This window comes from Pavona decussata, unplaced genomic scaffold (assembly GCF_977016875.1).
Source record: "Pavona decussata unplaced genomic scaffold, jaPavDecu1.1 SCAFFOLD_61, whole genome shotgun sequence".
NCBI lineage: Eukaryota > Metazoa > Cnidaria > Anthozoa > Scleractinia > Agariciidae > Pavona > Pavona decussata.
This window is the reverse complement of record NW_028145482.1, coordinates 1612501-1637500: the sequence shown is the minus strand read 5'-3', so window position 1 is coordinate 1637500 and position 25000 is coordinate 1612501. Positions and strand designations below refer to the sequence as shown.

At 40.9% G+C, this 25000-nt stretch overlaps 1 protein-coding gene across 1 annotated transcript in view; it reads left to right on the top strand.

Moving 5' to 3' along the window:
- The window catches only part of LOC146479005 (E3 ubiquitin-protein ligase rnf213-alpha-like), a 123731-nt gene that overhangs the window by 49774 nt on the left and 48957 nt on the right, over positions 1-25000 (top strand). The window contains 31 exon segments of the mRNA XM_085111310.1: positions 702-1034; positions 1553-2385; positions 2845-3008; positions 3110-3184; positions 3400-3506; positions 5077-5227; positions 5557-5773; positions 5875-6133; positions 6873-7046; positions 7319-7427; positions 7502-7673; positions 8473-8668; positions 9053-9168; positions 9630-9824; positions 10469-10606; positions 10817-10934; positions 16077-16312; positions 17297-17379; positions 17959-18092; positions 18383-18478; positions 18718-18882; positions 19915-20081; positions 20297-20519; positions 21040-21395; positions 22036-22194; positions 22303-22450; positions 22563-22651; positions 22963-23098; positions 23196-23303; positions 24343-24428; positions 24819-25000. The exon segment at positions 24819-25000 is cut by the window's right edge and continues 4 nt beyond it. Coding sequence (XP_084967436.1) covers positions 702-1034; positions 1553-2385; positions 2845-3008; positions 3110-3184; positions 3400-3506; positions 5077-5227; positions 5557-5773; positions 5875-6133; positions 6873-7046; positions 7319-7427; positions 7502-7673; positions 8473-8668; positions 9053-9168; positions 9630-9824; positions 10469-10606; positions 10817-10934; positions 16077-16312; positions 17297-17379; positions 17959-18092; positions 18383-18478; positions 18718-18882; positions 19915-20081; positions 20297-20519; positions 21040-21395; positions 22036-22194; positions 22303-22450; positions 22563-22651; positions 22963-23098; positions 23196-23303; positions 24343-24428; positions 24819-25000 — 5725 coding nt within the window.

Below are 25000 nucleotides of genomic sequence, written 5' to 3'. Positions count from 1 at the left end.
TGCAAGAGGCTATGTTTTCTGGCCATCAATGACAGCTCAAATCAAAGACAAAGTTCAGCAGACCACAAAGACCCATTTGAAGGACTGCTCAAGTATCGTAATACACCTTTTCAAGATATAGGTGTATCATCTGTACAATTGCTGATGAGTCGTCGAACATGCACAATGATCCCGACTCAAAGACGTCTACCGCAAGCTGTTGGCCCTGACCAAGTTGCTAAAGCACTCAAATTTCGCCAGAACATTTCCAAGAGGAGGGAGACAAGGTGCGAATTTAACCAAACAGAGATCAAGAATGGCGCAAAACAGAAGTGTTGCTAAGGTCATACTCTTGGAAGATGACCAAGGGCGTATTAACAGAAGAAATAGGAGACATCATCTCAGTTCCAAATGATCAGCCCATGCACCCACCGCTGCGTGATGCTGTAGTTCCACCATTTCATGACTCATCCAGGAGTCCACGTTTTCCTGAAACTGATCAACTGGCATCCACAGAAGCAGAAGTACCAAGCAAATTCACAGCAGATGCACACCTGTCATCCATTACTACAAGATCTGGACGGCAAGTTAAAAAGCCACAGAAACCCATTGAATCCTGTTAGAGGAGAGATGAGAATATTTAAAGTTAAGCTTTAGAACTGTGTTAGAGACAGACTTACAACAGTATGGGTAAATTTTAAATTGTAGTTTATTTTTGATAGTGTGACACCAGTCGGCATCTGGAATGGCTTAAGACTGTTAAGGAATCACATGGGTCAGTCGCCATGACATCGTTGGTCCAGGCTGAGATGATCAACTCCACTGGTACCTACATTGTGGGTCAGTTGGCTCCTGAAGGTGACTCATCAACTGAGCATGAAAAACGGTTGTCTTTGGATGATGTGGTTAGTTTGACAGTTCCTCTTAAAGATGCAGGGGATGATTTGCAGAGTAAAACGTACTCGCTTGATGAGCTTAAAGATTTGCAGAGTAAACTGATGCTGATTGCTGGCAAGGCTGAAAAGGGAAAGGATGATGTGGAGAGGTTTGTGAAGGTCAGTAAAACGCCGTATTTTAGTAACGGTAGATTGGTTGTTTCTGTTTTATCCAGAGAAGGGTTATGATCTCTTATTTTAATTGCAATATAATTATTTGTTCATCAAATGCAAAGGGAGTATTAATAAAGCGATTTTAATTGGAAAATAACCTTCACAAAATAAAGTTGAAAGAGGGCATTTTACCTCAATTTATGGAGCTGCTTCCCCGAAGATTTCCTTGGCAAAAAGTTTCAGATCGCGCCAAATCACTTGTCTTGTGAGGTACAAAGCTCTCAAACGCACAAAATACACTCTAACAACAGATTCCAACTCCTTTGTATCGCTGTTAGTCTAAGTTTAGTCTCTAATATTTAATGTGGCACCACAGGAAGCAGATGTATGGCCTTTTGCCGATCGGTTGGATGCGCTAACCACCACGCTACAAGCGCTAACCAACACTTGCATCAAGCTCTTGCAGTCTACTCGGCAGGTTTATATTTTATACAGAATTAATGCACTTTTGCTTCATCTTGCAGAACCTTGAAGGCATCATGCGTCTTGCGACGGCATACATAAACCTTTACGATTCTGGTTTTGTCCATCGGATGCACTGGAGTCAAGAGTTTAGCTGCAGCAAAGATCAACGTGAAGGGGAATCAATCGCCGCAGAATTGGCAGCTGCAAGTACGGCCATGGAAAATTGTTACCTTAGTTGGAAGAAGAAGGTCAGCAACGCTAGAAGTGAATACCAAGAGCTGAATTTCTTCACCACTCGGCAGTTGATGCTTCTCAGGAAAGAAATTGCCGCAGGTTGCCGCCGAAGCGATCTCCATGTTGATAGTCTACAGGTTCTTACATTATTGGAAAGTGTTCGTCCTAGCTTGGAAGCTGGACAGTTAAAAGCAGCAATTCAGCGGGCATTCAAGGACACAGACCTGTTAGACCACACTAAAGGCATGGGTTTCCTTTCATCTTTTAGCCTGACTCCTCGTCAAGCTGAGGTTGACGCTCGCGATACATTGTATCAAAACAAAAACTACATCGACAAGCGCCCCTTGACAGTGGGTACATTTTCTCAATTACAGCCTGCTTCCGTCAAGAAACCATTGGCAAAAGACATTTCAAAGGTGCGACGTTTCCTTAATACTGCTGAAGTTGAGGGATACTCAGAACAGGTTGCGTTGTCTGCCATGGCGAGTCTAGGTGTCGGAGCAGAAGAAGAGGACTTGCTGCTGTGGTGTTTACAAGAAGCTGATGACGCGGACCTCGAGTGTCTCTATGAGGAGGCCATGAGTAACCCTGATATTGTGCGAGAGATTGGCCCGGAGGGAACGCCTGATGGCCCAGAGATACCAGAGGAAGCAAACGGGTAAGTTTAAGTAAAATGCAGGCATCGTTGATAAATTCAATTTTCCTACTGTTAATATTAAATTGATTCAGTGGTCTCCACATCTATCTTCTGTTTTTCCTGCATGTGGAGGTTTTTGACTATATATTTGGTCATCTCCATATAAACCATAAATAAATGAACACTCCATTATTCTCCACACCACAAAAACAAACAAGCCAGCAAACAAACAACAACAACAGCAACAACTGTACAACAAAACAAACCAAAATCAAAGAAAATAATCACTCAAGCAAAGAAACAAAAAGAAAAAAAAAATACAAGAAAAAACCGTTTATCTCTTGAACCACGTGACCACAATGAATTTTTTCGTAAATTTAAGACTTTGCTTTAAATTTTCCATTATCCATATAGCATAGATCATTTGACCATAGACCATCTTCACCTTTTAAGTGAAAGTTCGTTATTTGGCATTTATAGTGGAGCCTTAACCGAGTCAGACAGGTTACTTGAGTTGCCGTCGAAGCTCCCTCAGAACTGCATTGACCAGGGAGAAAGGAGAGACGAAGATAATGAGGCAGGGATCAGCGAGTATCTTACTCTTGCTCAGCTGGGAAACATTCTTAGAGAGCTTGCAGTTAAGGGTAAGATTGTCACCAAGCAAAATGTAACCACATTCCTTAGACCTTGGTTATACATATTTAAAAACAGTCATTTACTTTATTGATTTTTGCTTGACTTTCAGATAAAGGGAGAAAGGCTCGTACATTTCCAGCTTTTCTGAAACGAGGAAGACCTAATCTCATGCTTGTTTCCAAAGGTAGGAGGTCACAGCGAAAGGGCGACCTTCGAATTAAGAAAATATGCCTCATAGTTAAGAGACAAATAAAAATTTCTAGGACGAAAGCAACCGTCTAGTTGAGGTTTCTAGATTAAATGACGCGGTATAAAGATCTCAGAATTTCTTTAGCTCTATGTCATCTTTTGAGTTTGAGTTGTTGAAAGAAATGTAAACATTCACTTGAATACCTGTAGGTGACGTACTCGCCACGGTCCTTGCCTTGTACATGCATGACAAACAGCAGCCTCTACCAAGCCGAGATGAGGTGCTTATTTGTACGTCTGAGACGACTGCTGAGGAGGTAACGTTCAATAAATCATAATGAACTTAGTGCGTGTAATAAAACTTCTTCCTTTTACTTTTATGGTACATATATTTGAGTTACATTTACCACTTTGCTGCGTTAGATTAAAGGGACACAGTCACCTGGTGCATTAGATACCATTTCTTAGCTGATTTGCATATCACACTTCATCCGCAAGTCTCGTGCTGAGAAGCGCATCCTTTGAAAAATCTAAACAAACCTTGTCGAGTCGAAGTGTTTTCCAGTCAAAATTATTATAGGGATTATAGACTTAATGTCATATTAAACACTCATTTTCTGGATACCATGGAAAATTTACTGATGGACTTGTCCAGGGAAAGTCAAACGTCAACGAATACCTCTGAAGTCGAAGAATCATTTAATTGTTTATTTCGGTATCCGGCCGTGTGAAAAATTATCTTAGCTGTTTCTACGTGTCACAGTGTTTGCATAAGAAGCAAATTGAGTTCAAATATTAGAGGATCGCCTGAACTGCAGTGTAGCGAAACGACTTTGTAGCGAAACTACCGGTAAGCTTCATTTCTGCTTTGAATCATATATTTTGCGTTTATTATAACTTCGTTTCTACAACTTCTCCGTTATCTAAATTTAGGAACCAAACCCATGTCATTACAAGAACGCTTGCTCGACGCGCAAAAAACGAGGTTCTAATAGAGGTTTTCTTTGTCGAGGAGATAATCGACTGTGTACCGAAGCTTGTCTTCGTCTGAGCTCCAAACCAAGCAGCTATGACGCGAAGTTCTAATCGTTTACAAAGATTCCCTCCGCACGGACCTTTCGCCAGGTTGAGAAAATGCGATTTTCCAAATATATATAATGGAGATTTGTTCTCCAATGTTTTTGATTTATTTCTCTCGTTATGTTGGTCAACGCAGGCGATTTCCTCCGCCCGGCTCCTTCACGTTTCCCACCTCTTCTTTTCATGTTCCGTTGGAGACGCGATCCATACTGTTTTTAACCAAACATGATAAAATAATACCATAGGATGAGCAAAAGCATGCTCAGAAACAGGTTTTCAGTAAAAGATTCAAAATCCGATAAAACACTGGGAAGATTGAAGCGGATTTCTAGATGTATTTGACGCGTACTTTTGATTTCGGGTTGAGGTAGACGTTTTTCAAACTGACAAAACTACTGTCCAGGTCAGCGCGGTCACAAAGGTGACTGTGTCCCTTTAAAGTACGCATGTTGAATCGAGTATTGGCTTTTTTTTTTGTTGTTGTTGTTGTCAACACCATGGCATTTGCTTGTTGTGGGCACGTGATTTTTACATGCCTTTGCGAATGTCATCTGCAGAAATCTCCACTGGCATGAAAGTCTGCATTCTCTCAGAGAGATGTCTGTAAAGACACATGACGTACCTAGTGCCATTATACACTCAGCGTCCTTGTTCCCAGGGCCTGCAATCGTTGACACAGGCCAAAAGGACCGTGACTTCCAGGAACAAGTTATGCGGTATACTGGATAATTTAACCATAAATTATCACAGTAGTCCCTAGGATCCCAGAACCTCTCTAACCGAACTGTCTTCTTTGGTTTTGTGTAGATCGAGCTGTTATGGAGACGAGCAACTGGTGACTTGACAGGTCGATTCTACTGCCTTGTAAATGCTGACCAATTAGATTTCTCTGTCAGCAAACAGGCAGTACAAATGCTCAGTGTGGTGACACGAGGGCTCGCTGGCAAGACGGGAGAACGTGAGTACAGTCAGAGCAGTAATGTAGAGATGTACTGATTAACAGTATTGCAGTATTATATTCAAAGTAGACTAGAGAAGGGAATTGCTTAGTTCGAACTCTGTTAACGAAGTATCGTAGAACTGGCAATCGATTTTTAAAGACAAGAAAAGGATTATGTTAACTTGCGAGTATATTAATGAGCTTCTAGTAGAGAAGCGCTTAGCAATTCTCAACTCAGTTTGGGCTCCGTAACTAGTGACAAATTGAGACGTGCGGCTCTTTAGTTTTAACTCATGTGCTAGAGTACATCAAAAAAGGAAAGTTCGTTAAATTTTCTTGTGTCGTAGAGTTTGGTTTGGTAATAATCTGTAGCAGCGAGAATGAAGACCGTGCCAACATTGTGGCAGCCCTTGATCAGTATCGTGTCGCTGCTCCTCCTTGCCCTTCATCCGGCGACCTCCAAAGCTATCTTAAAAAGCAGTTTCGAATCCCTCCACAACAGTATGGATACGTTGACAACAGCAAAATCACTTGGACTCCAGCTGGGAATTTGGATCCGGAGAAGTAAGTTTTCTCTTTAAATTCAAGGCAAAAATCGTTGGGTGGTGTTATTTTTTTTCGCTATTTTCTTGCGGTGTTTTCACCTTTACTCTCTTTGTACACAGGCTCTGTGTTCGAGTGGTGTCTTCGAGCCGAGGAGGCCTGGGAAAAAGTCTGTTCGTTCGTCGCCTGACAGACCAGCTTACCAAACTTGTAAACAACGACATGGTTTTGTCACGCTGCCCAAACACATCCTTGCATGTCACGGTACCTCTCCATGGCAATTCAACCGACTCTTCCATGCTTGTTGATTCACTCCTGCCTCACGGGGTCAAGGCTAATGTGCCACTCTCCCGTGTATTCCATTTGGACGTATCTCCTTCGGTAAGAGAAAATTATTAGTATTATGTGAAAATATCATGTTTTCTTCAGTCATGCCCATAAAAAAGATATTGGGAATTATGAACCTGTGGAAAACGGGTTCCGTGCCGAAATGGAAATAAGAAGAACCCCAGAAAGTAGATAGAAGTACGAAAGGTAAATTCCAAAAATGATGACGTTAAAATCCTGAGAAATAGGTTATGCGCCTAAATGTTCGCATTCGTCATCATTTACTTTTAACTAATCAGATGCATTTTCCAGCATTGGATCAGTTGCACTTAAACCACTTTGCTCAGTTCTTCTGAAGGAGGAAACACTGCATGGCTCTTTGAAGTATCTTATGATCACTCTAGTCACGATCACATTAGAAACTGGCAATGTGGGGCTAAAGTGAATCAGGTCTAGTTCCATGAATGGAAAACGAGAAAATTAAAGATTAAATCTAAAACTGACTTTTAAAGTCCATTTCGGAACCAAATAACGCAAAGTTACCTCTATATTTCAGGAACGATTGTCATATACCAATAAAACTGAAGTTGAATTTTCCAAATATTGATACCCGAGGTGACAATTTTAACACTAAAGGTGACAAATCTTATTTCAATGGTGTGCTGAAAAAAAAACATTTGATCCTCGTTTCGAAGCTTAGCTAAACATATGCTTAAAAAGCAAATTTCCTAGCACAAAAATAAGTAACCTATGAAAGCCCAGACAGTGTGACCGCTCATTTATATTTTTAAAGATGAGACGTGGATTGGACACCCTTCTTTTTAACTTAATTGTTCTCGGCTCCCTTTGTGACAAAATGGGAAGACTTTGGAGGAGACGAAGCACAGACTTGTATGTCATCGAGATTACAACAGCTTCCCCCCTCCCCACCGGATTTAGTAGAGAAGAGGAAGCTGAAAGTCGAGAGGTTAGTAAAGCCCAGGTTTTTGGGAACAATTCCGTTGCAAACACCAAAGAGTGTTTACCTCACTCTGTGGATAACGATGTAATTGTTCTGTTATTTAGACATATATTCACGGCCAATAACTTGTTTTTCTCAAAGCATATATTCTTCTGCATGCATAAACAGCTCGCCTTTTCAAAGCACATATTCTTGTAGATACATAACATTGGCGAGATGGTTGGACGCCTTTGTTAGTTATTATTTCTTTAATATGGTTCCTCTATATTTGTTTTCAGAGACAATCTGACAGATCCAAGCTATCAAAGCAACCGTTTGATGATCTGCTACCTACTATCTCATGTGCTACTCCAAGAACTGTTTTATGTCGTTTAGCCAAGGAACCAGGTATTTTTTTTATCTATTAGTCATCTTAAGGAGACTTTTCATGCAGCGACCTTTTGATAATACATTCTCTACAGATCCAAGTGACCTAAATCCTCTGCTTGATGTCAAAGAATTCGAAAGTCCGCATTTCCAGAGGGTTTATCAGTATCTCAAACTGTCAAAGGAAGGGGCAAGTATGGACAACTTCACCTTCGTGCCTGACACCATTGATCAAGACCAAAAGACTTGTCTAACTCTTTTGCTCAGGTTTGTAAAATAAAACCAATTTTCACTTCAAAGAGGTTAGAACCCATGGCTCTAGATTATGCATGTGCAAGTGATTTAGTTCATATTCGCAGTGTCCTTTCTCATAATTTTATTCATTGGATAGTCCTTGTTTCTGTTGTCTGCAAGTCTGGGACAATTCTTAGGCATGCATTGCACCTTGAAACACATTTTCAGTTCTCAACTAGCTTAAAGCGTAGCTAGTGAAGGGACCAGTTCTCGTGAAGCTTTTCAAATCTTAAAGGTGAAAACAGAGGTGTCGCAAATTCCGTTGGAAGGGTCGTAACCAAACACAATGTTTTGTTTTACACTTCCATTAGCTAGATTCTTTAACACGCAGTTGAGAAGATTTTGTGGTTTGTTGACGGTGAAGGGTTTCTTTTGTGAGTGCTGAGTACGGGAATAACTTGTATTATTATATGCCGGAAGGACTTTGAGAACGGGCAAGATGAATCAAATTCCACACTGTGATTAGCTACCCGAGGGAGAAAGATGGGACCATCTTAGTTGTCCACTGAATATGCCGTTGAATAACTTCAGAGGGGCTTTGCTTGGGGTATCCCTAGGCGATCAGAATTGATTTTTATTTTAAACGAGAAACACAATTGTTGATGACAGGCCAATGTTATGTTGGGTCAGTCGACTTGTTAATGGCGATGCCGAAGTGGCCGCTGCCAACCTGTTCCGACCGTTGCGTCTCAGTCCGTGTATAGTTGAAGAGTAAGCTTTTTCATTTCATGGCATCTTTCGTTTAAAGAACCAACTCCTTATTTTTCCACAGTAACTGCGGGATTCCTGATCCATCCTGGTCAGAAATTCGCCATTTTGTTAGTTTTCTGAATTCCCAGCTTCGAGATTGTGAAAAGAGTTTCTTTTGCGACATGAAGCTGATGAGAACTATTTTGGAAGGTCCTTATGTGACAAATCTTGAAGGCTTCCGATCATTTGTAGTACGGTTCATGATACAAATGTCAAGGGTAAGTAGTTGTCACTTCTATAAACTCTTAACGACTGAAAGTTTTCAGGGAATGTAACGACCGTGTCAAGTGATATTTTATTGTGAAAGGAAAATCGTTGCCCGTTAAGCACATGCGTCTCTTATTTACCTTCTAGAGGGCTGCTGATCAATTTTTCTTAAATGGGAGTGATCGAACGCCCTAACTCCTTCTTACTCAGTTTACAGAGTGACAGTATAAGATTGATTTTCTTTCTGGAAAAAAGCACATTGACGAAATATTTATTATTTTTGTTGAAGCAGGAAGAGAAAGCATTTTTTTCACGAGGCTCCTTGGCTTAAGATTCAAATTTAAATTTGTCACATAATTTTAGAGATGATTTTGATAAAACTCTTTGTCATGCAGGATTTTGCCACACCATCTTTAACGGAAGAGAACACGGTGTTTTTTACGGGAGACAACGCAGAACTTGAAAGAAGGGAGATAGAACTATTTAAACTCAGAAGAAGTTGGGAAAGTAGGTGAGACATTACCAACAAAAAAACTAGAAATGTTAACACCACTAAAAGTTTTTTCAGCCAAGTGTTCGTAGGGATGTTTAGAGGTTACACTTCAGATCCTGTAGGCCTTCATTTTTTTTTGTTTTTAAAAATTCTCATTTTCATTTTTTTCTGAGCTCTTTGAGGCAAAAAGGGCGTAATAAACTTACTGAATGGTTTGTTTTCGACTTTGGGTATCAGTGGCATTAGAACACCTGATTGGTGTTAAGCAACGTTTCAATTTTACCTCTTTACGTAATCTAGTACTTGTAGTGGTGATGATTTGAAACCTGTCTCCTAGATTTAATGGATACATCACAACTGGTCACGGTACTAAATTAAGATGCACGCTTATGAATTTGTTTAAACCAGAAACACAGATTAGAAATGTACCGTCTCTACCTTGTTTGACCTCTCACCTCAGTTGTTATTGTGCCCTTTAGCCCACATCCATACTTGTTCTTCAACCAAGACCACGTCACAATGACGTTTCTCGGATTCTACATCAATTCTGCTGGCGACCTCGTTGATCCTCAAACAAACAGAACGTTGGAGAGAGGTTTGATGTCCAAACAGTTGCGTAATGGACTGATGGCTCAGCGTGTTGATTTTACCGCAAGCGCCAATAACTGGAAAAAGTAAATAGTAAATAAGCTACATAACCTGTCTGAGGCAAGCCAAGGTGGGATCATAACCGAAATTAAATGGACATTGAGTTAGTTCTCAGATCATTTCAGACACCCCACTGCCGATTTCACTTCTGCGCCATTTTCAAAATCAAAACTCACTTGGCAAACTTCTTCTATCTAACTTGTTGTACCTAACCTTGTACTCAGAGTGCTCAGGTTCTTTGACCAGCGGTTGGTCAGCTGGAGACACTCTGGGGAATTTGAGAAAAACGTTTTTGTTCGGCTGCCAGTTAACGGCGCTGCCTTTCATTAGCATTTTTTACCGCGGGATTTCTGCGGTGAAAAACTCTGGGTGCGAGATTAGTTGTATTTAACAAGGAAGAAGTAAACCAAGCGAACGAAGGGAGCTTTGCGAACTCATTTCCTTTTTCATCAGAAAGCATAAAAAGATAGTAAATCAATGTTTATGATACTCTTATAAACTGAGCACTTCATCCCTCTTATTTTATGGCAATAAAAATACTATCTTTTGATTCCTTTATTTGTTAAGGAAATTCCGTCAAGCTGGGAAAGTTCGATCGGCCCCCTTTTTGAAAGTAGTTGTTAGCGTCCCACAGAATGGTGCCGTAGACGTAGTGTTTATTTCATTGTAGGGCTGAAAAGATAAATAAATTGTGCTCAGTCATGGGTGCTCAATGGATAAACACCAATCCAGACTTCGATCCAGATCAAGCCTATGAACTGACTACAGACAATGTTAAGAAGATCATGGCCATTCACATGAGGTTTAGGTATGTATTGTATGTAGCATGTTTTTTCAACTGTAAACACGAATTCTATTTTTGTATCTGGTTATAACGCCTGTTTGTAAATAATGATTACGTTTTCTTCAATATTGAACCTATTTTAGAGCCGAATACTTCTCGATTGTACTTCCAATACTCTCTACTTTAAGATCACCAGTTAAGTTGTGAGGTTATCGAGAAATTCTTGATCAACAGGTGCAATATTCCTGTGATCGTGATGGGCGAAACAGGCTGTGGGAAGACGCGCCTAATCCGTTATATGTGCGGACTACAAGCAGGTCCTAAGGGACCACGAAACATGCTGCTTGTTAAGGTTAGTTGGATCAAATTACGAGAAAACAACTCCAGAATTTATAGCAGTAGAAATAAATGAAATAAGTCATTAATGAAACACGATGCATCCAACCTCTGCAGATTTCTGTAACGTGTTTTGGACTTAGTGTTACGATCAACGTAAGGACATCGAGCATCAACACAACTCAACAACTTTAATGGCGGCGAGCAAAAGACCACGAGGTCAGATTACATAACAATAAATCACGTGATACAGAAATGCATGCTAATTTATGCAGTATCACAACATCTTCCCCTTTGTAAAAAAAAAGTGTCTTACTGAGCCTTGTAAATTGCGACTGAGTTTCTTAGCAAAATAAACAACAATGTTCAAAATAAAGTTTCTAACAAAGTATACAGTTTAAGTTGCAAAGTCCTGAAAACGGGCTGGTGGTTTGACAGTACGACCACTCCTTGTAACAGTTGGAGGGGATGCAGCTTCCACATGTTCAGCAGCAGGTTTCACAACAGGTGGGGGGTCTGTTTGTAGTACTGATTGTAGAGGCTCAGCTACTGGTTTTGCAACAGGGTGGAAATCTGACTGCGGCACTGATCGCAGCTGTCAGCGATTTCGACGGTAGGTTCGACCACCCGATACAACCACATATGAACGGGGGCCAATCATTTTCTTGCAAACAGCTTCTGACCAGGTAGATTCTTTTGGCCTCTTCATCCTGACAGTCTGTCCAGGTTGCAACTCAGGTAATGCTGTACCTTTCAGGTTGTAGTAGAAAGCCTGCTTTTGCTTAGAGTTAATCAGTTTATCTTGCACAACCTGTGGGGGAACTGACTTAGGCTCTAGTTGTTTACTTGACAGCGGTAACAAATTGCGTGTTCTCCTGCTGAACAACCTTTGTGCTGGGGATGAACCAATTTCCGTAGGCGTGTTACGATAGTCTAGGAGGGCAAGATAAGGGTCAAACTTTCCATGCACAGCCTTCCTCATGATGTTTTCACAGTTTTTACCGCACTTTCAACCTTTCCGTTACTTTGGGGGTTCCGTGGAGAGGAAGTGATGTGTTGAAAGTGCCAGTCACTTGCAAACTTTGCAAACTCTGCAGAAGCATATTGTGGTCCATTGTCAGAAATGACGATTTCCGGAATTCCATGCCGGCTAAACTGCATTTTCAACTTCTCAATAACAGTTCTGGAATCTGTCACGTTAAGCTTATCCACCTCGAAGAAAGAAGAATAATAATCAACAGTAATCAGGTACTGCCGCTGATCAAACAAGAACAGATCTGTGCCAACCTTTTGCCAAGGCCTTGATGGAATTTCATGTGGCATTAGTGGTTCTCGAGACTGTGCTGGCTTGTACAAGTTGCAGATATCACACTTGAGAATGAAATCTTTTAACTCGGCATTCAAGCGCGGCCAGTAGAACACTTCTCTGGCTCGTCTAAGGCAGCCCTCAATACCAAGATGGGACGAATGGACCTTTTCCATCATTTCCTTTCTTAACTTGGCAGGTACAATGAGGCGCTCGCCCTTGAACAGCAAACCATTTTGGGCTGTGATTTCATCTCGAACTTGGAAGTATGGCTTGACCTCAGCTGGAACTTCATTTAGGGTTTTAGGCCAACCTTCTAGGACATTGGACATGAGGATCTGAAGAATGTCATCCGAGGCGGTGCCCTCTTTGAATTCCTTCAGTCGTGCTTCTGAAATAGGGAGATCCTCCACAAGTACTATCTCCTCGAGCTCATTGCAAAACTCGGTCTGTGAAGGAGGTTCGTCGAGATAGGCTCGAGACAGGGGATCAGACATTACCATCAAGCTTCCTTTTTGATACTTGACATCAAGGTTGTAACGCTGTAAGCGAAGCAACATCCTTTGAAGACGCTTGGGAGCAGAACCAAGGTCCTTCTTAAAGATGGCTTCAAGGGGTTGATGATCTGTTTTAACATGCACCACATCTCGACCATACAGGTACGTATCAAACCTCTCACATGCAAAAACCACGGAGAGAAGTTCCTTCTCAATCTGAGCATAACGACTTTCCGCTGGAGTTAGAGCTCTTGAGGCAAATGCAACTGGCTGTCCCTCCTGAAGTAAGGAGGCGCCAAGTCCACTGAGAGACGCATCACTTTCAATTGTGACTTCACGATTAACATCATAAAACTTCAACACTGGAGCTTCACAAACAAGACTCTTGATACTTTGGACAGCTTCATCATGAACAGGCAGCCAACACCATTCAGCATCCTTAAGCTCCAGTCGCCTTAATGGCTCGCAGAAACTTGACAGATTTGGTAAGAACTTTGCTAGGTAAGTAACCATGCCAAGAAATCTTTTCAAGGATTTGACATCTGTCGGGACAAGCATGTCACGTATGGCACGAACTTTGTTTGGGTCAGTCGCAACACCATCCGCTGAGAGTAAATGGCCCATGAATGGTACACGTGATAGGCGAAGCTTAATCTTCTGAAAATTAAGTGTTAGATTCAACTCACGGCATCCTTGTGGAAAGGTTGTTAAATTCTGATCATGATTCTTCACTGCTTCATCTACCGTGTCTCCAAATCCACAAACAAGGAAATCATCAGCAATTACTTCAACTCCTTGCAGACCCTCAATGGCTTCATGCATCTTCTGCTGCCATATCTCAGGCGCAGAACTAATGCCGAATGGCATCCTCAGCCAACGGAAACGGCCAAAAGGGGTATTAAATGTGGTAAGGTAACTGGAGTTCTCAGTCAGTTTACCTTGCCAAAAACCACTTTTGGCATCCAAAACACTGAAAACCTTGGCATTGGTGAGACGAGAGGTGACATCTTCCACTGTCGGTAAGGGATAGTGAGAGCGCTTAATTGCAGTGTTCAAATCTTTAGGATCCAAACAGATGCGAACTGATCCATCCTTCTTGGGCACTGCTAGGACACTGGATACCCAATCAGTTGGCTCAGTAACAGGAGTAACTATCTTGTCAGCAACCTCTGCCTTCATTGCTTCCTTCTTAGGAACAGGCACTCTTCGTGGGGGGTGAACTACAGGTTGCACATCCTTGCTGAGCTCAATGCTGTATTCTCCAGGTAAACAGCCAATGCCTTGAAACACAGCAAAAAGGATTAGTAGAGGATCCTTTGTGACATTCTCAGAAACTGCTGACTCTTTCTTTGGAGCTGCAACTACATTATTGACAGAGGTATCAACACCAGGTACCATAATCTTCACAAGACCCATGCCTTGGGATGACTTCAAACCAAGCAAAGGAGTAACATCTTGATCAACAATAACAAAGTTAAGTTCATGCTTGCTACCTTTATGTGCCACTTTCAGCCTTGCAAAACCAAGAGCCTTTCGCTTTGAGCGATCGTGCATAACTAGTGTGATGTCTTTAGGAACAATGTTAGCTTTACTGTAATCTTTTGTTGCCCTGATGTAATCCTGTAGTGGCAAGATATTTGCAGAAGAACCAGTGTCAATTTGAAAGGTTACTGATGCTGAACCATTCAAAGTAAGCGAAACAAGAGCTTGATCTTTACCACTGACACTATGAACGTAAAAGACTTCTTCTTGTTCGACCATGTGAACTTTTGCATCTTCAGACTTGCTTCGGCACTTGACTGCAGAATGGCCTTCTTTACTACACTTCTTGCATTTCTGACCTGAAGCTGGACACAATTTCCTTTCCAGTGCATGTGTACCACCACAAAACAAACACTCTTTAATCTTGGGAGGGTCCTTGCTGGGAGGTTTGCGGCGCGGAACTTTCCCGCGCTTGGATTTCGACCTTTGCCCCACTGCATTAATATCTTCGTTAGCTGAAAATTCTTCTGAGATTTCTGTCGCTTGCGAGTGAGTAACTTGACTTGATTTGATAGTTTCGATGGCTTTATCTAGGTCGAGGTCTCGCTTTCCAAGAAGCTTTTCACGAACTCTGTCATCCTTCACACCAAGAATTAGCCGGTCGCGAACGAGCGATTCACGAAGTGCGCCAAAACCACATGATTCTGAAAGCTTCATCAATGCAGTTATGTAACTATCAAGCGATTCATTTGACCATTGCTCACGTTTGAAGAAAACATATCTTTCGTAGGTTTCGTTACGTGCAGGGACACAACGCTCCTCGAACTTTTCCAAGACCTTGTCAATTTTTAGAGCGTCCGACGAGTTTCCCCATTGAAAGGTTTCGTACATGTCCATTCCTTCTTTGCCGATCACATTTAACAACGAAGCCACCCGAACTTCCTGTGCTTTCTTGTGAATGCCAGCCGCTAGCTCGTAAAACTTCCATTCACGACGAAATGATTTCCAATTTTCTCCTTGATGCAAACGGTCGGAAAGATTCAACGGCGAGGGGATTTTAGCGGTAGTACTAACAGCAGCCATGTAAAACGTGCGACGATCCAAACACACTCGAACGAAAACTATAGACTTCAGTGAGCCTACCAATAACGGACGAAGCGTTGGACTTGAAGACTTCCAAGCTAGGAAGTGAACCTTGATAATTTGGTCTAGATCCCGCTCTCTGAGACCATGTTACGATCAACGTAAGGACACCGAGCATCAACACAACTCAACAACTTTAATGGCGGCGAGCAAAAGACCACGAGGTCAGATTACGTAACAATAAATCACGTGATACAGAAATGCATGCTAATTTATGCAGTATCACAACACTTAGCAACTCTATCCAACGTGTAAATGGTGAACCTTTTTTTATTTCTGTTCATTGGTTTTACTTACAGAATTTCGTTCGATCATGAACTCAAATCAAAGAGAAGAACATTACCCTAAAGAAAAAGGAAAAGCAACACTTTTGGATAATTGAGTCTGATTCAGTTACAAACGGCCATTCTCTTTGAATTTAGCACCATTTGACCAAGCTGTCTTAACAAAAGCATAAAAAACAAGGAGGCGTTATCGTTCTCCAGAAATGCTGTCTTTAGCCTTCACAAGAAATGACTCACTTTTTACGTCTCTGCTTCAATCGCCTGGAGTTTAAGTCAAGCTCCAGCAAAACTTTGAGCAGTAAGTGGGTATTTAAGTCGAACAGAGTGCAGAGTTTCTTCTTATCAGAATGTTGACGAATATTGTAAGCTTCTGAAATGCGATATATGAATTAGTCCTCAAGATTACGTCAATCGTTTTACCGTATGAATTTTTGTTAACTTCTAAGGTTCATGGAGGTACAACATATGAAGACATTAAACTTAAAGTTAAACAGGTAGAAGAGATGGCTCGAGAGAATCAAGACAAGAAAATTGACACAGTTCTGTTCTTTGATGAGGCCAACACAACTGAGGCACTGAGCATGATCAAGGAGGTTATGGTGGACAGAAGAATCCGTGGCCGACGTATTGGCCTTGGCTTGGAAAGGCTGCAGTTCATTGCTGCTTGCAATCCTTACAGGAGGTGATAACATTTTAAATGGTCTGTCGCATGAATTATTGACTATTAGAGAATTATTGGGTTTGGGCAGTCCCGGCTGCTCGTGAGATGCCAAATACGACTCACCCACAAAGATGGTTTATAATGGAAAGAAGCATAAGTAGAGAGGAAGCCTTTGTTGTGTTACATTTCCTCCAGCTTAAAAGATTGTAGGCTAGCTATTCACTATATGAATGACAGGGAGCCTGTGAGTAATTGTGGGTAGTAATTCGGCTCATAAGCTTTTACCAAACAATGTGGTTAATGTAACGTGACATTTAGGGGTTAGAAGGACAGGCGTGTTCTGCTCAAACATCAATCTGTAGTGAAGGCCGTAAGGTGTATTCGTAAATGAATGTTCTATATTCATATGCTAAACACAACAGCCTTTCCTAGCTGGACACTCTGTCAATGTCTTTAAAACTAGAGTGTCTAGAAATATATCTTGCTCTCCCGTGTGGTGCTGGGGACCGAGAAAAAAAAAGACTCTACCGTTACTCTTGTCCAACCCCAGCTATTGTTGGGAAAAGAGTGAGGCTAGATTTTGTTTTGTAAGCATAACCCGAAGTCACATATAACCTCTATTATGCCAACTTGTTATAAGTCTGCTCACCCTGTTTCGTCGCTGTCATTTAGTTGCGTGTTATTTTAAGTAAAATGCTAAATGACCGGAATGAGACATTAACTTTTTACACCTATTGTTGAAGAATGTCTAATGTTGCATCGGAGCTCTTTTAATGAAAGAACAGTACTGGTACAGTGCATAGTTAAACCATAACAGAAAGTACGGTACCTGGAAAACTGGCCAGGTGTTTGACTCATCAATCCCTCTTTTGTCATGCTCAGTTTTTCGATGTAAAGACATTACTCGGGATTTATCTTAACTTGGATGAACTTTATGAATTCGGCCCCTCGATCGTCCTTATAGAAATGCCTGTACTTGAGAGTATAGCATGTCTTCACTTATAGGCACACTGACGATATGATTCACAAGCTGGAGTCAGCAGGGCTTGGATACTGAGTAAAAACGGAAGAGTCAGACGATCGCCTTGGTATGATAACAGTTTTTTTCGAAAGGGATCAAGCTGAAGCTGTGCGGCAAGGAATACTTCTCTCCCTCGTTGTATTTTGAGCTGCAGGCTTTAAACGGCTCGTAGAATCACTTAACTTAAAGATACTTGTACATGGTCTGATTTTCATTTTCTAGACTCTCCCCTCCTCCCGGCCAAAAAAAATTACCCGATCACCTTGTACAACACCTACCCTCTGTGGCTATTTGCTGTTATTTTAAATTCCAAACTTTATGAGACATGTTAAAGTTGTTACAAACAAATAAGAAGTTCAAAATTCGAGCTGCTGGAAGTTGGAAAACTAAAAAAAAAAATGTGGCTTCGTAGTTACTGATTTTATTCTATGGACTAGCTGGTAGGTTACGTCATGACCAATTTTCCCCAATACGGCCCCAACGCTGGCTCATTACGTATTATGTTGTACGTTCATGAAGAAAAAAAGGCGTAAGCCTTCTCCACAGAAAAGCGACAGATAGCTGTTTCATCGTTCTTTGGTGCCGTCAACTCGGCATGGATTTTTCGTATAACCAGAGACACAGACGAATTTGTATTTTTTCACAGGTCATATTCCATTACGTCATCTGGTGTATCGCGTGCATGCTCTTCCAGGGAGTATGTGCCCGCTGATATGGGATTTCGGTCAGCTGAGCCACGAAGTAGAGGGCTTGTACATCAATCAGATCGTCAGCCGCTATGTGAGTACTTGTTTTATATACATCTAGGTGTTGTTAATTCACTTGTAAGATTGATAGTGCTCAGTTTTATTAAAATATTTATGTTAAACTTTCTGCCAGCGAACATTGAAATGCCTCACATACAGGTCATTTTGCTTTAAAAAACGTATTGTCATAAAAATCATTTGACTTCAAACTGCCACGGAAACTCGAAGAAGTTTGCGTTAACTTTTTGAAAGAATTAGGCGGAATTGACTATGAATCCCCAAGACATGTAAATGGTATATTTTTGGCTTTTTTATTATTTGTAGATTCTGAGGGAACGCCAGTTACCCGGTGATTTATCGATGGTCCAAGGAGTCGCCACTGTGTTAGCAGCTTCTCAGAAATACATGAGAGATCAGTCGGTGGGTTAATAGACATTTTCACAGCTAAAACTAGTAAGTTTTAGACAAACATAATTTAACATCCTGAAACTGAATCAGAATACAGGCTCATTGGGCATACAGGGTTTATTTTACAGTGAGACATTGCGGTATTACAACCATTAAAAATATAAAGTATGTATATATATTCTGTAGGCCTCTCCTCTGGCAATCTGTCAAGAAAGTTCTAATCGATACCTAACCTTCTTTTCTTTTTGAAGGATGAGTGCAGTTTCGTGAGTCTTCGTGATGTCGAGAGGACAATGCAGGTAATGGTTTGGTTTTACCAACATGTGGACACTCTTGGAAGATTAATGAAGAAGGTGATCTCTGAACAGCGAAGACAGGAAGGTGAAGACGTTGGCGAAGATGATGTTGATGAAAAAGTAATTACGCATTATTTATTTTTACGTTGAACGCAACAAACAGCAACGGTTTCAACCTTAGCCACGTCAAATGAAGAAAAAGTGTGTTTTTTATTGACCTTTACGCAACATAGCAGCTTTGATAAGCCTTAGGAAGTTACTCTTATCGGTACAACAAATTCTTCCAAGTGGTAAATATCAAAAGCCCAATTCTGAAAACAACAACGACGACGACAACAGCGAAAAATGAACGGTATAATTTCTATAAAGAAGTCCACACTACAGCTTGACTTTGATTGTTTACTGATGAAGGTAGTATTTTAACGAATGGAAGTAATAAAACCTGGTCTATGTAGTTTGGAACGTCTGCTATGTAGATTGGAGTGCCGATTATTTATTCAAAAGCCCACATTGCAGCGTGATTTTTGTTGTTAAAATAAATAACAAAATAAAATAAATGACTTTATTTAAATGTCGAAGTATTTAGCACTATTGTGCTAATTGAGAACACTATAAAGCAGAACACAACTGAAGATAACATTTGTTAAATATCCCAACTGGTAGGAGGCAAACCAGTTGACTATTTACAAAGCGTGGCCTGGAATTTGAAAACAAATCCAAGTGGTCAGAGCGGGACTTGAACCCAGGACCTCCGGATTAAAGGTTCGGCGCCAACCACTAGGCCACGCCGCCTCTTTTAACGATGAAGACAGTATTTTTGACGAATGGAAGTAATGTATCATGGTCTAAGTTGTACTTTTAAGATTGGAGTGCCAATTATTTATTCAGATGTCCACACGGCAGCGTGATTTTAATTATTTACCGATGATGGCATTAACATGGTCAAAGTGGAGTGCCTGTCTTCTTCCAATCTCACTTACGATCATGACTAAATGTCTGATTTACTGCAACTATCAACTAAAAAGTTGTCTTGCATATTATCGTCTTTACCTACCGACAAAGTTTCACTCTATGTTAGAAAGAAAAGTAACTAAAAAGATCCTACGGTCCACATATCATTAAATGACCTTCCCCGTGTGGTTTCCTTTCCAGGAGCCAATTGATCCCATCACTCGTGTCTTGGTACTCGCCATTGGAGTCTGTTATCATGCTAAGCTGCAAGACAGGCGCGAGGATTATCGAAGAGCAGTGGCACAGAGCTTCAAATCTCCATGTTTACTTCCTGGTGGAGAAAAACAAATTCTCCGGGAGATCAAAAGGTTAGTTACATTTCTTTACGAACACATTCTTCTTGCTTGGATGAGTTTTCGTTCTACCTCAAAATGATTTTTTAATGTCCACCGGTTCGGTTCGACGAACAATCCTAGCTGTTCATTTACTGTTCGTTCAAATTTGGAAGAAGTGTATTTGCAGTTAAGATTATCTCACTTAAGTTTTCTTAACATTCTGTACCTGTCGTTTCCTTGGTTGTCAGCTGCCAGCGAGCTGTGCTTAACGAGTTGGAACTTGGTCCGAACACTGCACGCAACACAGCTTTAATTGAGAATGTGTTCATGATGGTGGTGTGCATTGAGCTCAGGATTCCGCTGTTTGTCGTTGGTAAACCAGGAAGCTCAAAATCACTGGCCAGGACTGTTGTGGCTGACAACATGCAAGGCGTTTTTGCTAGTCATGAACTTTTCAGAACCTTCAAGCAGGTGGGAAGGCGAAAGTGTTCTTTGCGATATGGCTAAGAGACAAAAACTGTTTTCTCCAGATATTTTGAAAAACAACATAACGTGCTTTGTTCAAGATGCAAATATTACACCGATGCACCAAGATCTAAAAATTAAATAAAAGGAAAGGAAACAAGACAAGAAGTTTAGAGGTTATCCCAATGCAAAAACGAAAACTCGAAAATTAATTAAGATTCGAAAGTTACAAAATCCTTTGACTACCAAGAGAAACTTTCAGCCTGGATTTAAATAACGGGAAGATCTCAGCTTTCACAATGCCCCTCGGCAGATTATTCCATAAATTGATTACCCTAATGTGCCCTGCTAAACCCATCAAATTTAAACAGGAAATGCTGGGTCAAATCGTGGATGAATGTTGCTTTTACATAGCACCTTAACGTAAGCTTACCTTCTTTCTTTTTGAGCCAGACGTGTTTTTATCATTTTTCTTAAATGCTTTTTTCGTAAGGACTGTAAGTAATTGAAGTCCTTTGAGTTGCAGGTCCATATGGTGTCCTATCAGTGCAGTCCTCTTTCAACTTCTGAGGGTATTGTGGGGACTTTCTGCCAATGTAGGAAACTACAAGAAGATAAAAACCCGGACAGGTTCGTTTCAGTTGTGGTCCTTGATGAGGTTGGTTTAGCTGAGGACTCCCCCCTGATGCCTCTCAAGACGCTACATCCATTGCTGGAAGATGGCGTAAGCTCTGCTGATGATGTCATCGAGACCGATGAAAAACCACAACGTGTTGCTTTCATTGGGATCTCAAACTGGGCTCTAGATCCTGCCAAGATGAATCGTGGCATCATGTTGTCCCGCGGGGTACCGGATGTAGGAGAGCTGGTAGACAGTGCATTGTGAGTAACCACAGCTCAAGAGCTCAAATTTGGACGGAAAGTGTTTCTGGCTCAGTACTGATATGCTCTATACATCGCTTAATACCGTGTTGTTTTCCCCGCATTGTCTCACGTGCATTATACACTTAAGTACATTTCTCTGCCGTCCTCTGCAAAACAACAACGTGAAATGATCACAGTCTAAGTTTCTGTAGAACGTGAAAGCATAATGATATATTTTTCTCTTTTTGAACTTCAAAACCACCCCTACGACGTTAGCTCCTTGATAGCTCGGCTACAGTACACAAACTTTTTACAAGTAAGTTCCGTTTTTGTTGGCGTCGTCGTCGTCGTCTCTTCCTAAGAGCCCTATTGTTAGGGGTAACCCTACGATGGGCTAGCATCCCATCCAGGAGGGAGTAGCAGTACTCTTAGTTGCTTCCCCGCGTTAAGTGGGCAGCTTAGGGTGGTGGAGCAACTTGACTTTTACCGTTTAATGATTAACTCTTTACGTCGCTGTTTATATTCATGTCAGGGATATTTTTTTTCGATTATAGTTTTAGGTATCATAATTTAACGTTGGCCTCTAATGGTTTGACCCCACTAGCAGATTTTATTTCAGGATTCGTTCCGACTCAAATATTTATGTTTGATTTTCAAGGGGGATCTGTTCAACTGACATACAGGTAAAGCACCTTATTCAGTCTCTGATACCTCCACTGGCAAATGGATACGCCCAGCTTTTCAGAGAGCAGAAAAAATTTGAAACGTTGAAGAAATGTGGCAAAGAAGAATTTTTTGGCCTCCGTGACTTTTACAGGTGAGAAACCATGCAGGTATTTCTTTATTTTATTAACATTTGATTTATGCCTGGGCATTCCTACAATCCAGTGGCGTGATCGTTCCATTTTGGTGCCTTTCATTAAAGCCTTGTCAAGATGGTGTATGCCATTGCTGCTAAAAGTGGCCAAAGACCTCGATGGCATCAGCTGGAACACGCCATCAGAAGGAATTTTGGTGGGCTAACTGAACAAACGCCCGTGGAAATGTTCAAATGCTACTTCCAGGACACTGATGTGAGTACAGGCTAATTTAGGAGAAGGAATTATAAGAAGTCAAGGGATATTTTTTTAGCTGCTTACAATTATTATGCCAACCGTAGGTATTTTATATCTCTTTCCTTATTAGGAGGATAAAGACGTAGAAGCCTCTACGGCCATAAGGCTAATCGAAGCAAGTCTTAATCGGGAAGATGTGGCAGACCGAACTTATTTCAGGTAATGTTCCCAATGTCTTTTCCTCTTGGAAAACATGATAAGGGGGTTCGAATTAATCACCTTAATTTGGTTCAAATTGTACGATTTTGGATACCCTATGTCAGTCCTTGCCTTGTAATCTATTCTACATACGTGATAACTGACCTATAACGGATGAGCACTGTTACGAAAGCCATTTAGAAACCAATGAAGTGTAATATACAAAACTGAGCATTTGAAAACTTCCAACTACTCATTTAACTTACCATCAATGATTAGTGTTGAGTTCAATGCTGAATCCACTATTTGATGGTATCTCTTACTTTCTTCAGCGTCAACCGCTATCTATTGATCCTGACGGAAAATTATGCAGCATTAAGAATAATGCAGCAGCATCTCTTAAAGACATCAGATGATGCAGTAGTGATTTTCGGAAGTAGCTTCCCAAACGACCAGGAATATACACAGGTACAGGTAGACTATACAGAAAAGCTACGAATTCTCTGAGGATCTTTATTTATTACCCGGCTCTAAAACCGTACTTTAATTTGCACGATACCTTTAGATCTGTCGCAACATCAACCAAATCAAAGTTTGCATGGAGACCGGAAGAACAGTGATTTTGTTGAACTTGGAAAGTCTGTACGAGAGTCTGTATGACGCTCTCAATCAGGTATGCAGCTATTGTTTTTTTTTCTTGTTATTGTACCTTATAAGTTATGTTTTGTGTCAAAGGTCTTCATCATCAATTTTCTTAACAGATGGGAAACATTTTTGATTCTCCAAAGATATCATTGACGTGAAATCACGCGGTTTTGACGCGTTTGACTCGTGGGGCATTCAAATTGTCTTTGGAGTGAGAAATTTGGAAAAGCGCAAAAAAGATAGTAGTACTATCTTTCATATGAAGAGTTTTTGTCGATTAGTTGGGATCAATCGATAATGGAAATCGACAGATAAGAGAGCGTCACCTCATCCATATTGATTGGGATGAATCAATAGATAATACTGACGTCATTCACATCAATGTCACAAAGGTTCAAAAGGATAGTGATGGACAGTTGCAAAGGTTGGACGTATAAAAGTTTTAGACAAAGCAAAATGATGTTACGACCGGAAAGGAAGTCATGCAAGAGGGTCACGTAATACCGGAAGTGGGTGGAATTATCCCCAGTCTCTCCTGAGCCAAAAACACCAGAATTAAAACTGCCAACAAAAGTTTAATGCAAAAAATCCTTAAAATGACATGGCGGGACGTGCGTGAGGTCCTAGTTTAACCTAGTTTAATGGCCTTAGCTCCCACGAGTCTCCTGTAGCTCAGTGGTAGAGCATCCGAACTAGTAATCGGAAGGTCTTAGGTTCGACTCCTGATAGGAGCACTCGGATTTCCTTTTTTCCGAGTATGCCTGTGTCACTTTTTGAAATAATACATCATCCTCATTATTTTCCTTTGTCTAAAACATTTATAAGTCCAACCTTTGCAACCCTCCATCATTAGCCTTTTGTAACCTTTGTGACGTTGATGTGAATGGCGTCAGTATTATCGATTGATTCATCCCAATCAATATGGATGACGTTATGCTCTCTTATTGGTCGATTCCCATCATCGATTGATCCCAACTAATCGATTAAAAAAGCTTCATATGAGCGTATAACACTACTAAAGACGAGTTACGGTATATCGCCTGCTTACCTGTTCTTTATTTTTGCAGTACTATGTGTACCTTGGAGGACAGAAGTATGTGGATCTTGGACTCGGTACCCACCGTGTCAAATGCCGTGTTCATGATGGTTTCAAGTAAGAGAAGAGTTTGGTATTGTAAATATTCCCTTAGATATCAAATCATTGTGCCTTTGTGATATTTGCTTGGTTCGCTAACAGCATATCTAATCTAAACGGAGGAGGTAAATGAGCTACTATTCGTAATTGGTGATACTTATGGTGATGGAATCAAAATTCAATTGCATTCTCAAAGACGCCTAAACCGGGAGGTGTGTTAGAGAAAGTTACTCTGGCGTTTCCTCGATTCCAGTCAATAATTCCGTGGGTGGGATCAATACGAGGTCCTATAGTATCCCTATTACATTTAGTTATTCGGATGGCCAAACTAGTCATTTAAGAAAACAACCCATTTTTCTCACATTACTTTGGAGCGTTTTTAGCTAACTTGGCATGTTTCTTCTGAAGACTGATAGTAATCGCTGAGAAGGACGTGGTTTACAACAGTTTTCCCATCCCTTTGATAAACCGTTTGGAAAAACACTTCCTAGTCACATTAACAAGTTTAACCGTAGACCAGATGAAGTTGGTGGAGAAAATACGAGTCTGGGCTGATGACTTTGCTGAAGTGACTGGTCTGAGAAAGCACA